Source organism: Halichoerus grypus, chromosome X, assembly GCF_964656455.1.
Source record: "Halichoerus grypus chromosome X, mHalGry1.hap1.1, whole genome shotgun sequence".
Taxonomy (NCBI): domain Eukaryota; kingdom Metazoa; phylum Chordata; class Mammalia; order Carnivora; family Phocidae; genus Halichoerus; species Halichoerus grypus.
In genome coordinates, this window is record NC_135727.1 from 1058584 (window position 1) to 1073501 (window position 14918).

The window sequence follows — 14918 nt, forward strand, 5'->3', positions numbered from 1 at the left end:
AGAGTTAATACGTGTAAGCGACCCTAGCTGGTCACCCACTACACAGTGTAAGCCACGGAATGAATGAATGGTAAGCAGTGCAAAACAGCTAAATATTTTTGAGCAAGGGGTGGTTGTAATCTAAAATGTGCCGAACGATATATATTGTTTGATGAGAGAAGCAATTTAGCTGAACAGGATATACGGTATGATTCCATTTTGTGTGTGTGCGCAAGAAAAAAATCTGGGAGATTTCCCTTTCCTTTTGCCAAATGAACTCCCACTTCTCCTTGACCTTTAATTTCATTCCCCAAACCTGAACTGATATTCCAGAAAAACCAGTCAGAAGGGGGAGACCAACAAGTACAAGAGGGTGCCTCAGTCGGTTTTGGTGCAGGGCCCTGCAGTCAGGACAGACAACCCCCCAGGCCTTTTCCATTATTGCCCACAGACCCGTCGGCTGCAGGCCAGGTCATCTTCCATCCAGGGCCCAGGAGAAGCAGCCCCCCCAGCTGAGGCACGCTGGTCTCGTGGCAGAATCACGTGCTAGGTCTTTTCCCTTTCGGGTCAGCATGTGTCACCTCCACTCACGTTATATTGGTCAGAGCGGGCCGAATGGCTAGAACGAAGTTGAAGGGAGCCCAGGAAAAGAGATATTTAACCATCTACCCAAAGTGTAAGGGTTCTGCAGGGAATGACCCAGGAGGAAGGGGCAGCAAATATTTAACGACGCTGTAATCTACCCCAAAAGGGCTGACATTTTCCTGATTTTTTTTTTTATTCAATGTAATGAAAACCTTTTTGTTCTCCCCCTTTAGAAACTTCTCCTTTCAGAAGAGCAAAGAGTCGACTATGTCCAGGTGGATGAGCAGAAGACCCAAGCCCTCCAGAGCACAAAGCAGGAGTGGACGGATGAGAGGCAATCTAAAGTGTGAGACATGTGCTTGGGCCATGTATGGGGCAGGGAAGCTCAGGGCTTGCTCTGAGTTTTTTTGCCAGAATTGCACCAATGGTCAATGCAGGTCAAGATCCAGAGAGAATCTGTAATTTCTGTGGGCTTGGCAAGAACCTTGGGGAGAGAGGATGTATTTGTACACACTGAATGGGGAGGAGGAGGAGGTAGTTTCCCAGCTCCCAGCCCCACCCCCACCCGTCTCGGCAGTGGCCTTCCCCAGGCACGCTAGCCCAGAGCCTCCGGGATGCTTGGAGTTGGCTCCGCACACAGGAGAGGCAGCGATGGAGGATTCCAGAGCCACGGACTGTAATGTAGAAAATGCCATTCATTCCGGCAGGATAGGATCAATAAAAACAAGACTTGGGAGCATATTTTCCCCAGAGTTCGGTTGAGAATCTCTCCAGTGGGGCATTGGGAGTTCAGATCAGAGCCAGTATTGCCCACCAGAATCATTTGACTCTCATGCTTGAAAATTCTGACCTCTCTTCTGTGCTTCCTGGGTCACAAACTATACTGGCAGAGAGGCTCCTGGAGACCATCTTGCCCCAGCCCCTGAAGACCTGATTGAGGGGATCAAACCCAGAGATGGTGGCAGAATCTGCATTCCTTACTCAAAGAGTCCAACAGACAAATCATTTCTATCCCCAGAGAAAGACAATTCAAGTGACAGGGGCAGTCAGTCCCGGGCTCTGTGATAAGCACATGGGATGACGCTGGGACTTCCATTGCCACTGGCCTTTCTCGGCATGTTTTCACATGCATCATCTCATCTCTTTCCTAAACAACCTCAGAAGCTAGGCTTGGCAGAGATTGTTGCCCCCACTTGGAAGGAAAGAAAACTGAGAACCAAAAGAAGGAACACTGCCTAAGGTCCCTCACAGAGCCAAGACCCAGAGTGAGGCCTAGAATAGAGTTGGCCTGGCTGCCCATCGCAGGCTCATTCTACCATCTTACACTGCCTCAGAGGATTTTGATGAAATCTATCAGTTTGGTCACCCTTGGAGACATGAGGAACCCGTGCAGACACGAGATGAGTCATCATCTCCTCTCCCTTTCATAGGATTTTGAGCAGGTGCTTTCTTACTTGAAAGGTATGCATGTCAAGCCAGGTTTTCTTTGTGTGGTGTTCAAATGGGAAACTCTCACATAATCAGTAGTTACCATTAGAAATACCTCTTGACGATCACTGTGAAATCCGTTCTTGGATTGCGTGGTGCCCTTGCAATGTGTTTCCCGTGAGCTGGCTAGTGCTGATGGAAGAATTTTTTGTCACCTCGGGAAGGCACGAATCGTCCCTGGCTGTCTTATGGTGGACCCAAGCTTTTGAGTGATAGACAGTTATGACCAGAAAACAAACACAACACGACAAAACAAAAAACAATGAGTTCCATCCTCAAATTTCCCAATGAATTTTTCCCTTCTGTTTTAGCAATGACTAAATCCTGAGAGCAAACAGTCCCACTCTGTCGTGAAGGCATCGTGTCACCCCTTCTTTGATGGGGCACTGGGGCCCAGGGGACCCAGACAAAAGTCTCAGTCGGGCACAGGGTTTTATTTAATGGCCCTTCTTGATTGTTCTGAGCACCTGCAGCCAGAAGACAAATCGAACACCTGGGAAGTAAGCGGATACTGGTCCACCATTCTGCCTGGCTTTGTGTCTTATAGGAGGATGGATTGACTAGGCAGGCAGGTTGATGACAGGGCCAGTCGGGGCAGTTGTAGGCTTTGCTGTAGGGTTTTCAGGTTTCAAACTGCCCCAAAGGTAAGTAAATGTCAGTCTTGGCTTTTCAGACCATTAAAGAAGTATTTCTGACGTTCAAAGCAGCAGGACCTGGTGACCTCATTTTCTTCCCGGAGGAAAGTGAGGGGAAATTGTTGAATGCTTTAAATGATGTAAGAGTCCTTCATGAGCCGGGGCGGAGAAATGAGAGGTCCCTGCAGCCCACACCATGACACAACACGCGGGTCGGAGCCTGTAAGGAGCTGCCTTCTTCCCTGTGTGACTTGCGAAGAGTCATAGAGCCTCAGGCAAGAGGCCAGGGCTGTCAGTTCTAGATGGTACCTGCCTTTGGGGGGGGGGGGGCACCTGTGTTTAGATTCCCGATTACCTGACAGAGGCTGGTGCAGAAAAGTTCTATGCCCAAGTGCCAAGAACCACCCCAGACTGAAGACAGATCAGAAAAGAAAACTACAGCTGAAATTGTCAGTAGTGAAATGGCAGCCGATTGACCACACCTGAAACCTCTTTCTACAGAATATTTCCTGGAAGTAGTGACCACACGAAGCAGTACACACTCGACTAGTGTGACCTGTTTGGGAGCAATTAATTAGGGATTTAAAAAAAAAGATGCCCTTCACGCTCCTTCCCAGGGTGTGTGTGATTATGTCCCGCTTTGATAAGGCTGCTAATGGATGGTTACCCAAAAGCACGAGGACTCAGGGATACGAAGTACAGGTCACTTTGAGCTGACAGCAGCGCATGCTCCTGAGAGAGTCCTTTCTCTGTGTGAAGGTCAGAACGATGCCAGCCAAATCCTGCTTTCCTGCGGAGGTAATGCAGGTGTAACAGGGCTACACATCTGACCAGGGCTGAGGTTTGGGACTTTTTGAAGAATGGAAATGATCCCAGATAGCATTCCGGGTCAAGTGGACACGGCGTGTGCGCACGCTGCACCGGGTGCCCTTTCCCAGAAGCCAGCGGGACAGCGCAGACATCGATCCCACAGTTTTCCGTAGTTCCTTTTTGCTTTATTCCATCTCATTTCGTTAGGAAATTCCTCCAAATCGGGTTGTGCAGTGCAGAAGGGTTTCAAGCCTGCAAGTCCCTAAGGCCACAAGCCCAGGAACTTTGGGAGTTAAGCTTTCCTTGGGGAGGGAAGAGCTCAAAGGCACAGAATCATCCTGTGGAAGTCCATGTCCAGGCCTCTTCCTTAGAGCAAGGATACGCTGAACTGTGACCTTTAGATCTGAGTCAGACTGAAGGCTCCCCTCAGGCCTGACTTTCTCCTCTCGAGGCCTTCTCGGTCCTTGTTAATACCATCCTTGTACCGATAATCATGCTGATGTTAAAAAATTCATTATGTTTTTACTGTTTCATTTCTGGCATTAATAAAAGTCTTATAAGGGGGAATCATACTCAAGTTCTCTCTTATTTGTTTAAAGTGATGACATTCGATATAAGTGCAGAGCACACTTGGAAAGTTGAGTATGTGAACATAGGCCCCCATTGCCATTTGCAAGCACAGCAAACCTAACCGAACTCACAGGGAATCACCTACATCCACGTTATTTTGCTACGAACAGTTGAGCGGTGCTCCGCCGAACCCCATCTTGACACCTCTTTTCTTCATCAGAAACTAACTGCAGTAATTGGCAAAGTCCGTGACCCTCCCTGATCTTCCTCATTACTGACCTTAAAAAGCGACAGCCCCAGCCTGCCTCTCCCCAGCGGAAGTGTCCTGGGCCACCACCCTCTCTCCATGGCTGAGGCTCCCAGCTGCTCTGGATACTGGGTCAGTGGCCTCTCTACGCCATGAAGCAAGGCAGGGACAACCGGAGTGGTGGGGGCTCAGGTTTGGGGCAGCAGGCCAAAGGCAGAGAGACGAGAAGAAGCCACATGAAATTACTTGCCCCTGAGAAGTATGAGGCTGACCTCATGAATGCTTTTTCCCAGCACACCCCAGCCCAAGCCCCTGACCCAGAGCAGAGCAGGTTGGCCCACAGGGCTGGTGTTCTCTTGGGATATGCACCCTAGGACCCAGCCATCATGCTATGAGGAAGCCTGCACCACATGGAAAGGAACCGAGGCCATTGGCCCGTAGACTGTGGGACTGAGGCCTCTTGGAAGCAGATTCTCGGAGCCCGACACTGAGCCACCACCCGCGCCATCCCGTGGAGCACACGTGAGCCTGACCCCCGGGGACTGCCCAAGCAGGAGGTGTGTGTGCCAACTAAGTGGCTGGTTTAAGTCACTAGGTTTGGGTGTGGTTGTTATGTAACGGTAGTTACTAGACCACCAACCCAAGACGGGAGACAGGAATTGAAAATACTAAATTTGTACATTCTACTGTATTAGAAGGTAGTGAATGGCATGGAAAATAAAAAGCAGTGGGAAAGGAATTGCCTGTGTGTGGGTCTGTGGGGGGCCAGCTGCTTGAGTAAGTAGGGTGAGAATATGAGCTTTGGGAAGACTTGAAGGAGATGAGGGAGTAAGCCAGGAGCTGCACGTGACCAAGCACTCACGGCAGGGAGAACAGACCGCAGGGCCCTAATTCAGAAAACCTAGAATGTTGAATGCACAGCCAAGAGGCTTTGTTGGTCAATGTTAAGACCTTTGCTTATGTTCTGGGTGAGAATGGAGCCAGTGCAGGGAATTGAGCAGTGGAGACACATGATCTGACTCAACATTTTGAAAGCAAGAATTACTGTAGCTTCTCTGTTGAGAATAGAGTATAAGAGGTTAACACTAGAATCAGGGAGAGCAGGTGGCAGATTACTGCACTCACACCCGCCGGAAGACAGTTGCCTGGACCCCCACGGGGGTATCAATAGAAGGGGTGAGATGTCCTATTCTAAACAGTTTGAATAGAAACAACCTGCTGAAGAATTGGACAGGTGCCAGGAGATGAAGAGGAGTCAAGAATGAGTCTGGGGGTTTTCCCTAAGCAACTTGAAGAATGAGGTCAACATCCCAAACAAAAGTTAGAAAGACTGGGTGAAAAAGTCTTCTGGGGATCAGGAGCCAGAGACCCAAAGCTTTTCAGAACCACCAAGACCTACCCTGGAAAAGGGGAAAGACTTGGGGTACCCAGTGGCTCAGGCGGTGAAGCCTCTGCCTTGGTCTCAGGTCATGATCCTGGGGTCCTGAGATCAAGCCCACATTGGGCTCCCTGCTCAACGGGGAATCTCCTCCCTCTTCCTCTCCTTCTGTGATCTCTCTCTCTCTCTCTCTCTCAAATAAATAAAATCTTAAAAAAAAAAGAAAAGAAAATGAGAAAGACTTTGTAAAAGCTCAGATCCATTTTTGGATTCGTGGGACAGTTGCTGCTAAGTTAGATAGGATTGGACTTGGGAAGGTTAAGCTAAGTAGAGATGTCTATTTGGCAGGTGGATCTAGGAGTCTGGAGTGTGGGGAAATGTCTGGGGCGGAGATACCAAACTGTGAGCCAGGACACGGCCCTGAAAGCCCTGAGCCTGCACGAGCTCACCGAGGGCGGCCGAGAGCGGCGGCCCACGCACCGAGCCCTGGGGCCCTGGGACACTCGGAGGTGGCAGAGAAGAGAGGGAGCCGGCAGCGGAGACTGAGGAGGGGCGGCCAGGGGTCTGGGAGGGACCCCGAGAGTGCAGGTGCACGGTGATCTCCCGGTACGGGAATGAGCCGTGCCCACGCGCGCACACACGCACACACCCGGGGAGGGGTGGTCAGGGAGGAGGGAGTGATGCACCCCGCCGGGGGCTGCTGACGGTCACGGGGGGGGGAGGTCCCAGCAGGCTCGCTGCGCTTGGCAACGGGCTCCTGGAGACCTGCACAAGAGAGGTTCGGGGTGGGTGCGGGTGGCGGGGGTTCGGAGGGGATGGGGACCTCGGGGACAGCCAGTCCGAGCCGCTCTCGGGAGGGGTTTCCCTCTGGCCCCGGAGAGGAGGGAGCGAAGTTCTGCAGCGGGAGGGGCTTCAGGGTGGAGGAGAAGCTGCCCCCTCCCCCCCCCCCCCCCCCCCGTGTTCCCAGGGGAGGGATGGCGGCTCCTCCCCGCACGTGCCCGGGGGTGGGGGGGGCGGCCAGACAGGAAGGGGTGCGCCGAGGCGCGAGGGAGGGAAGAGCTCCGGCTGGGGGGGAGGGCTCTGCCCCGAAGGCACCGGCCCCTCCTCGCCAGCCCAGCTCGGGGGGGACCCTCCTCCCCCAGGTTCTCAGCGCTCTGGAGCGAGATGCCTCTTGTCGGAAGCATAAGTTGCGACAGAAACTGGAACAGATCACCAGCCTCGTGTCCAGCAACCCCTAAGGGTGGCGGAACCGGTGAGGAGGAGGGGGCGTCTCAGTCCTGAGCTGTCCTCTGGGCTGAGCCCCGGATCCGGGGGGCAGGGGGGCGGGGGCCGGGGGGGTCACCGAGCCGATATGCCCCCGGCACACCTGGGCCCCATTCATTAGTGCCTTCCTCTGGGCCCTGCGTGGGGGCAGGGGTGACAGGACCAAGCCCCTGACCCCGGCAGCAGCAATACCCCTGCCCTCCTGCCCTCCCTCCTGCCCCCCTGCCCCCTGCCCCCTGCCCTCCCCCCTGCCCCCCTGCCCTCCTGCCCTCCCTCCTGCCCCCCTGCCCCCTGCCCCCCTGCCCTCCCTCCTGCCCCCCCGCCCCCCTGCCCCCCTGCCCTCCTACCCCCTGCCCCCCTGCCCAGGCGTGGTGGCAGCCCCTGCCCTCCTTGCTATTTATACCCCCAAGCACCTATTTATTTAATTTATCTCCACCTCGCCATCTCCATCTGTAACTGTGTGTCCCTTCTCCGGGATGCTGTCGACCTCGCGCACCTTCTGTCCTTGAGTCGTCCTGGCTCCTCTGTGACACCGGCAGCCTTGGCCTAGCCTCTGGCACCTGCCCCCCCCCGCCCCCCGGCCATGGCTGGCCCCGCCCCTTCCGAGCAGGGGGGTGTCGGCACCGACAGCACTTGGGGGTGGGGGTGGGGGTGGGGGTGGGTGGAGGGAGGGCGACGCCCCCGAAGCCGCCCTCGGCCTGTGGCTGTGCCCAGGGCTGTCCCCGCAGCTGGGCCCCGGCATCCCCTCCGACCGTCTGGGGAGTCGCACTGTACCTTCTCCCAGGGCCCCGGCCTGAGCACCTGGACGCCTATAGCCAGGCTTGGGCCGGGGCCTGAGCTGGGCCTGGGGACTCTGGAACTCTCCTTCTCCCGGCCCTACTGCCAAACTTCCTCAGTGTTGTCTGCACTTGGCCCCGGACCCCTGGCCCCTCAGCTGCCCTGCCCTGCGCCTGCCCCGAGTGGCCTGGCCGAGGCGGCCGTGCCTTACTCCTCGGTTCTTCTTCTTCCTCCTCTGAGGGATCCGGCCCCGGCTCGGGGTCCCGAAAACCCACTTCTCTCCCCTTTTTGGGCATGAGCTTTTTGTTGTTGTTGTTGTTGATGTCATCTTTTTTCCTCATTAAATGTTGGGAAAGTGGAGTCGGGCTGTGGCTTTGTCCTTGGGGCAGGTGGCTGGTGGGTGAGCAGGGAAGCAGGTGGGGAGGCTGTCGGACTCTGGAGGAGCGGGAGGGAGGGTAACTCATTGCAGGGGTCCTGAGGATCTGAGGAGGGCCGGGGCCACGTCCAATCCATCACCAGCCAGCCCTGGTGGCTGCACCTTCAAGATACAATCGAATCTGCTCCCTTCTCCCCACCTCCACTGCCCCCAGCCCGGTCCCAGCTACCCCCGGCTCCTGCCGGGATGCCAGTCTCCCCGCTTCTGTCCCGCCTGCCCTCATCCTATTCTCAACGCAGCAAGCACTGGGAACCTGAGAAGCTGAAGGGTGGATCTTGTCCCACTCTGGGCAGAGCTCCCCAGTGTCATCATAGCACCCAAACGCCTTCCTATCTGACCACTCTTTACTGCCCCAGCTGCATCTCCGTCCTGATGCGCCCACCTACTTCTTTCCCACCCCCACGCCCCCGAAAACACACACACACCTGTTAGAGTCATGCAGGTGGGGAGGAAGTGGGATGCAATTTCAAAGAGAGTGGCCAGGAATGATATTTGAGTGAGCCAGCTGGAACGCGGGGGGAAGAGAGTTCCAGACGGGGAAAGAGCCAGTGCAAGGGCCCTGAGGCAGGTGTGGGCCTGGCGTGTTTCAGAGAGGGGAGGAGGCCAGTGTGGCTGGATGGGAGGGAGCAGGGTGGAGAGGAGAGGGGAGGAGGCCAGAGAAGATGGCGGGGGGGCAGGGCGGGGGTGCCCGAGTCACATCCGACTTTGTGGCCACTGTAAAGGGCTCTGTCTTTGTCTCTGAGCGAGAGGGGAGCCCAGGGAGGGTTTGGGATAGAGGAGTTTTGTGACCTGACTTGGGTGTTAGCGCCGCCCAGCAGCTTCAGCAGTCCATCTGTGGGGCCAAGGCGGTGGACTAACTCTGGGCTTTGCTGGGTGAGGGAGGGAGGCTCAGACTGTGTTCTGGTCTCTTGATGATCCAGCCCCACGATTCTGGGCCAGTCTTGGGAGCCCCATCTGGAAAGGGTGGGTCCCAGTGCCCCTTCTTCTTGTCCCTTTCCTCCAGCCGCCCTTTGCTGTGCTTCCCCTCCCGCTCTGGATGCTTACAGAAGACTCATTTGTCTCCTTTCCTACCATGATAAGGCTCGATGACTCATCAGCAAAGAGCCAATGCTTTAGTAAAATAAAATAGGCCGGTTTCTCTGTTAAAAGAAAGGAGAGCCACATTCTCAGGTTAAATAAGAAGTAAAACTATGATTCCTCAATGCAATAATGGTCAAGCCTTTTCTACTGCGAGTGAAGAAAGAAACAAAGAAACGCAATAAAAAGTATTCACGTTGGCTTAAGCCAAAGGGAGAATTTCTGATCTGTGTAACTGAACGTTCCTATCTTCGGGCATGGCTGGATCCAGGATTTGGTTCTCTGAGATGCGCCTTCCTGCTCCTACTTCCTCTCTGTCCAGTGTCAGCCTGCCCCCTCTCCCCCCCTCCCCGCAGGCCCCAAAGTATCACTGGCTTGGATGGGGTCACCATGGCCATAGGAAAGCAGCGCTCTGATGGGCCAGGCCTGAGCCACAGGCCCACCCCTGGAATCAGAAGTGAAGTCAGTTCTCTCAGAATCATAACTGCTGAGGGGAAGGAAAATGGGGGTCTTCTAGGGGTAAGATAAGGATACTGGTACCGGGAGAAGGGGAATGGATGCTGGGTGACAGAACCAACAGATGTCCACTATGGTGGTGACAGATATTTCATCAAACTCAAAATCTTTCCCCAGTATTTTAAAAGAATGAGTCTAGGAAAGATGATTCCTTAACTTAATAGGACACAGGACTATTGTGCAAAAGGAAAATACTTTTCTTTTTCTTTTTTTTTTTTTTTTGAGATTTTATTTACCTATTTGAGAGAGAGACACAGAGAGAGAGAGAGGGAGGAGGAGGAGGAGGGGACGGAGAGGGACAAGCAGACTCTGGGCTGAGCGCGGAGCTCAGCGTGGTGCTCAATCCCAGGACCCTGAGATCATGACCTGAGCCGAAATCAAGAGTTGGACACTTAACCGACTGAGCCACCCAGGCGCCCCGAGAATATTTATTTCTAATGTAATATATACTCGAGGGACATATTTAAATAACATGCAAGTCTGAAATTTAAAAGGTGAACGTTTCTTTCCATAACGTGATTGTTAGCGATGAACATTCTTGGAGTGGAGGTGGCTTGTTCCAGGTAGTTGCTATGCATTTCCCCACACGTTCACGTGGTGGGAGCATATTACAGAAATAGGAATGTGCCATGAGACGGCGAGAGAGGGAACACAAGCAGGGGGGAAGCTGGAGAGGGAGAAGCAGGCTTCACGCTGAGCAGGGAGCCCGATGCGGGGCTCGATCCCAGGACCCTGGGATCATGACCTGAGCCGAAGGCAGACGCTTTAACGACTGAGCCACCCAGGCGCCCCGAGCTGACATTATTTTTGCCTTTTTCCTCAGCACCATGTATTAGATAACATTTGCCTGCTGATTTGTTCTTATATATGAGGTATGTTTGTAAATTTCCTATTCTGTTTCATGAATTGTAATCTGTATGGTGATTTGTCTGTCAACACCCCTCTGTTTAAATTATCTTACTTTTTTTAAAAAAGGTTTTATTTATTTATTTGACAGAGAGAGAGACAGCGAGAGAGGGAACACAAGCAGGGGGAGTGGGAGAGGGAGAAGCAGGCTTCCCGCTGAGCAGGGAGCCCGATGTGGGGCTCGATCCCAGGACGCTGGCATCACGACCTGAGCCGAAGGCAAGACGCCTAACGACTGAGCCACCCAGGCGCCCCCCCTCGGCTTGTTTTAATCTCTTTCTATGTTAGTACCCGGGTATCTCCTTTGCTCTTTAACTGCTGCGTGATGTTCCACCAGGACAGTTGTACCTTGACTTACTGAACCTTTCTCAGTTGATGTGCATTTGCCTTCTTTCCAATTTTTCACCATGACAAATGATGCTAGAATTAATATCATGCAAGAGTTTCTCTATGATAGATTCCCAAAGTTGGGTCAAGGTATATTCACATCTTTAATTTTAACAAATAATGTCAAGTGAATTTCTGAATACGTTTTACAAACACTCCAGCTGAGAGTGTGTAAGAGACTGCTTGCAACTAACCCTGACCAAACACTGACATTGGAGACTGTCAGTGTTTTAAACTTCATCAACTGAATGTATATATATATATATATATATATATATGTATATATATACACACACACTTGATTCTGTTATTGGTAATGTCGGGCATCAGTATTTTCTCTACCAATGAGTTGCTAATATCATTTGCCATGTTTTCTATGTTCTTTATTAATAATGAATAAAACCTCAAAACAATCAAAATATCCATCAGTGGGTGCATACTACTCAGCAACGACAATGGGACAAACATACACCTGAAAGGGGTGAACTCTGTCGTATATAAATTATGCCTCAATCGATCGGACTTAAACAAACAGGATCTAAACAAGAAGGGGTAAAACGGTAAGACACAGTGAAAGGAGAAAGACCTATGTTCCGGGATAGGAATCGCAACCCAGGAAAAGCTGAGGGGATGTCCAGGGTGACAGCTGTGCAGTCAGTCAGCCAGCCTCGAGAGAAACCAGTCTCGACAGAAAGGAGAGAGAAGACACTTAGGGAAATGGTTTGTAAATTTACCATTGTCATCAAGGTGATTTTTAACCTCAGGGGGAAAAATACCTAAAATGAGTGGAATGAGGGGGCGCCTGGGTGGCTCAGTCGGTGAAGCGTCTGCCTTCCGTTCAGGTCGTGATCCTGGGGTCCTGGGATCGAGCCCCGCATTGAGCTCTGCGCTCAGCCCGGAGTCTGCTTGTCCCTCTGCCCCTCCCCCCCCCCACGCCTGCTCTTGTGCACTCTCTCCCTCTCTCTCTCAAATAAATAAAATCTTTAAAAAAAACCAAAATGAGTAGAATGTAATAGAACCATTCTGAGAGCATAAGGTGAAGAAGTGTAGTAAGTAGTGGAGTAAAGGAGCTCAATTTTCATCTCTCCATCGATAAGTAGTGTCTAAAAATGATGAAAGAAAGGAAAGAAGGGAATGAAAGGAAAAAAAAAAAAGGAGGGAGAGAATGAGAGAAAGTCAGAGAGACAGAGACGGAAAGAGAGAGACAGATCCCCGCTGTAGCCGCTACAGCTGCTGCATCTAGTCAGGTGAGGTTCTCATCATTTTCATTAACTCCACTGTCATCACCATCATGACCGCCACCATCACGATGAGCATCAGTTCTCCCCTCTCAGCCCACATCAGGGCTCTTCAAGTTCTGCAAAGGCAGAGGCCTATGAAATAAAAAAACATGAAACACCCCCCAAGAAACATACACGAAATACAGGAAACAAAAGTTCGATCAGGTAATCAAGGGCGATGACCTGGGAGAAGGAAAAGAAACGAGATGAACCCTGAACTGCCGCAGCTTACTGTCTGGAGAGAGTGTCTGCAAACACAGCCCAGCAGGGGCGCCTGGGCGGCTCGGTCGTTAAGCGTCTGCCTTCGGCTCAGGTCATGACCCCAGGGTCCTGGGATCGAGCCCCGCATCGAGCCCCACATCGGGCTCCCTGCTCGGCGGGAAGCCTGCTTCTCCCCCTCCCACTCCCCCTGCTAGTGTTCCTGCTCTCGTTATCTCTCTCTCTCTGTCAAATAAATAAAATCTTTAAAAAAAAAAAGAATACAGCCCAGCAGAATCCCTGACTTGGGGAGACAGAACGGGGAGTGCAGGAGGCTGAGTTGGCAGGGCAGAGGACCGGAGACCAGAGAGCTGCAGAGGGACAGAACGCTGCACATCCGCAGAGGGTCCCGCTGGAGTAAGCAGCAGACCCCCGGTCAGCACAGGCGCGTGAGCAAAGTAGCTGAGGCCGAGGAAAGGACCACTCGCAAGGGTGAAAGGTAACTGTGCCCGGCGCTCACGCAAGACGGGGACTAGTAGCCAGAATGGGAAACCTCACGATTCAGGAGGCATCAGGTAGGGTACTCAGAAAGGTCTTGCCTCGGTGGTGTGGGAAAAAAAAAAAAAACGGATTCTACACCAATAGCTGCTCTGGTCCCGCTAATTCTTTTTTTTTTTTCCCCCTTAAGATTTATTTATTTACTTGAGGGGGGGGAGGGGCAGAGGGACAGAGAGAGAGAATCCTCAAGCAGACTCCCCACTGATCATGGAGCCCAATACGGGGCTCGATCCCAGGACCCTGAGGTCATGACCTGAGCCGAAACCGAGAGTCGGGCGCGTAACCGGCTGAGCCACCCAGGCGCCCCTGGTCCCACTAGTTCTTAAAAGCAAGACTCCAAAGAACCAATCTGTCATCGCTTCTCGGCCTTTTGGCTAAGACCAAGTGTAGTAAAAGAACCAATCTGTTTCCAAGTAACAGCATCCCAGAACAAAGCTTATGTTCAGGAAGAAAAAGGAAAAAAAGACACCGCACCAAAGGTCAAATACACAACGCCTGGCATCCAATCTAAAATCACGAGGCATGCAAAGAAGCACGGAAATACAACCCCATGAGGAGGAGTAATCACTCCATCACATATTTATTTATTTTCCGGTAAAAGGCGTGCCGACTGTAAAGGAAGATCTAAAACTGCTTTTGCTTACGGATATCATGGCCGTGTGGGTAGAAAGTCCAACGGAACCTACATGTTACTAGTAGTTTAAGGAGGTTCCAAGATGCAAGCATTTGGAGAGAGCTAGCCAACCAACACCGCCCCCCGACCCACCAGGCAAACGCCTAGCCGGTTGTTGCGGCGCTTCTTTGCTCTGAAACAAGGCCAGTAAGCCACAAAATTCCTGTTGTGGTGTTTCTGTGTTTATTTCCCTCGTTCAGAATAAGTTTTTATTCTGGCAGCAAGCCAACCTAGTGGTGATGTGGGGAGACCAGAATTCTGGAGGGAGGGCGTATTTTCTGGAGAGCAATCGTGTACTGTAGGTTGAGAAGCTGAAGAACACGAAAAGTAAAAACTCGGTAATTCTACCTCTTGGAATCGATCTTGAGGAAATAACCTTTCACGCAAAGACTGATGCCCCGGGGCGCCCGGGTGGCTCAGTCGGTGAAGCGTCTGCCTTCGGCTCAGGTCATGATCCCGGGGTCCTGGGATCGAGCCCCCGTCAGGCTCCCCGCTCCGCAGGAAGCCTGCTTCTCCCTCTCCCGCTCCCCCTGCTTGTGTTCCCTCTCTCGCTGTGTCTCTCTGTCAAATAACTAACTAAAATCTTTAAAAAAAAAAAAAAAAAGACTTATGCCCAAGAATTCCACTGAATCACTACCCATAACTGGGGAAAGACTGGGAATGATTTAACTGTTCAACATTACCTTATAATGCATTTTATGTATCTATTCAGTAACATTTTTTGAAGAGGTTTTAGAGATTGGAAAAGCTAGTAGGTTAAATGGAAAAGAAAAAAACCAGGAAAAAAGTTAATGGTAAACTTGAAAATTTACACATTATATGTTGTTATACGTTTAACGTGTAAATACAACCAAGAAGACACTCCAAAGTGTCGGCAGGATTTAGTGCTGAACATGGGGCCCGATTTTCCTCTCCCTAAGTTGTCTTCAAGAGCCTTGTGCTATTGGAATCTCTCCCCCACAACCTCCCTTCCAACGCGAGAAAGAGAAAAGGCAAGACGATCCGGAGGCACAGTAGCTGAAAAGAACCTCAAGACACAGAAATGGTAGCGCAGTTTTATTTTCTGCAGTAACAAACACTTCAAGCGCCCGATCCTCTAGCAACAGGGAAAGAGATCAAGGGGACCAAGGGCCCCCACGGGCAAAAAAGTAAACC

The 14918-nt window shown here is 52.0% G+C and overlaps 1 protein-coding gene and 1 long non-coding RNA gene across 7 annotated transcripts in view; both read left to right on the plus strand.

Annotated features, from left to right (window-relative positions):
• The window catches only part of GAB3 (GRB2 associated binding protein 3), a 91220-nt gene extending 86167 nt beyond the window's left edge, over positions 1–5053 (plus strand). For 2 of the 6 annotated variants that reach the window (XM_078064141.1, XM_078064142.1), the window contains exons 10-11: positions 798–910; positions 4689–5053. In XM_078064141.1, coding sequence (XP_077920267.1) covers positions 798–910; positions 4689–4755 — 180 coding nt within the window. In that variant the 3' untranslated portion in view covers positions 4756–5053. Of the gene's footprint in view, positions 1–797 lie in introns of all 6 variants that reach the window. The other 4 variants (XM_078064144.1, XM_078064145.1, XR_013444563.1 and 1 more) reach the window with 3 other exon arrangements.
• A 1598-nt stretch (positions 5054–6651) lies between these two features.
• On the plus strand, positions 6652–8092 carry LOC144380580 (uncharacterized). Its single transcript, XR_013444787.1, has 2 exons — positions 6652–6944; positions 7466–8092. It is a non-coding gene; the product is annotated as an uncharacterized LOC144380580 (long non-coding RNA).
• Positions 8093–14918: the final 6826 nt, after the last annotated feature.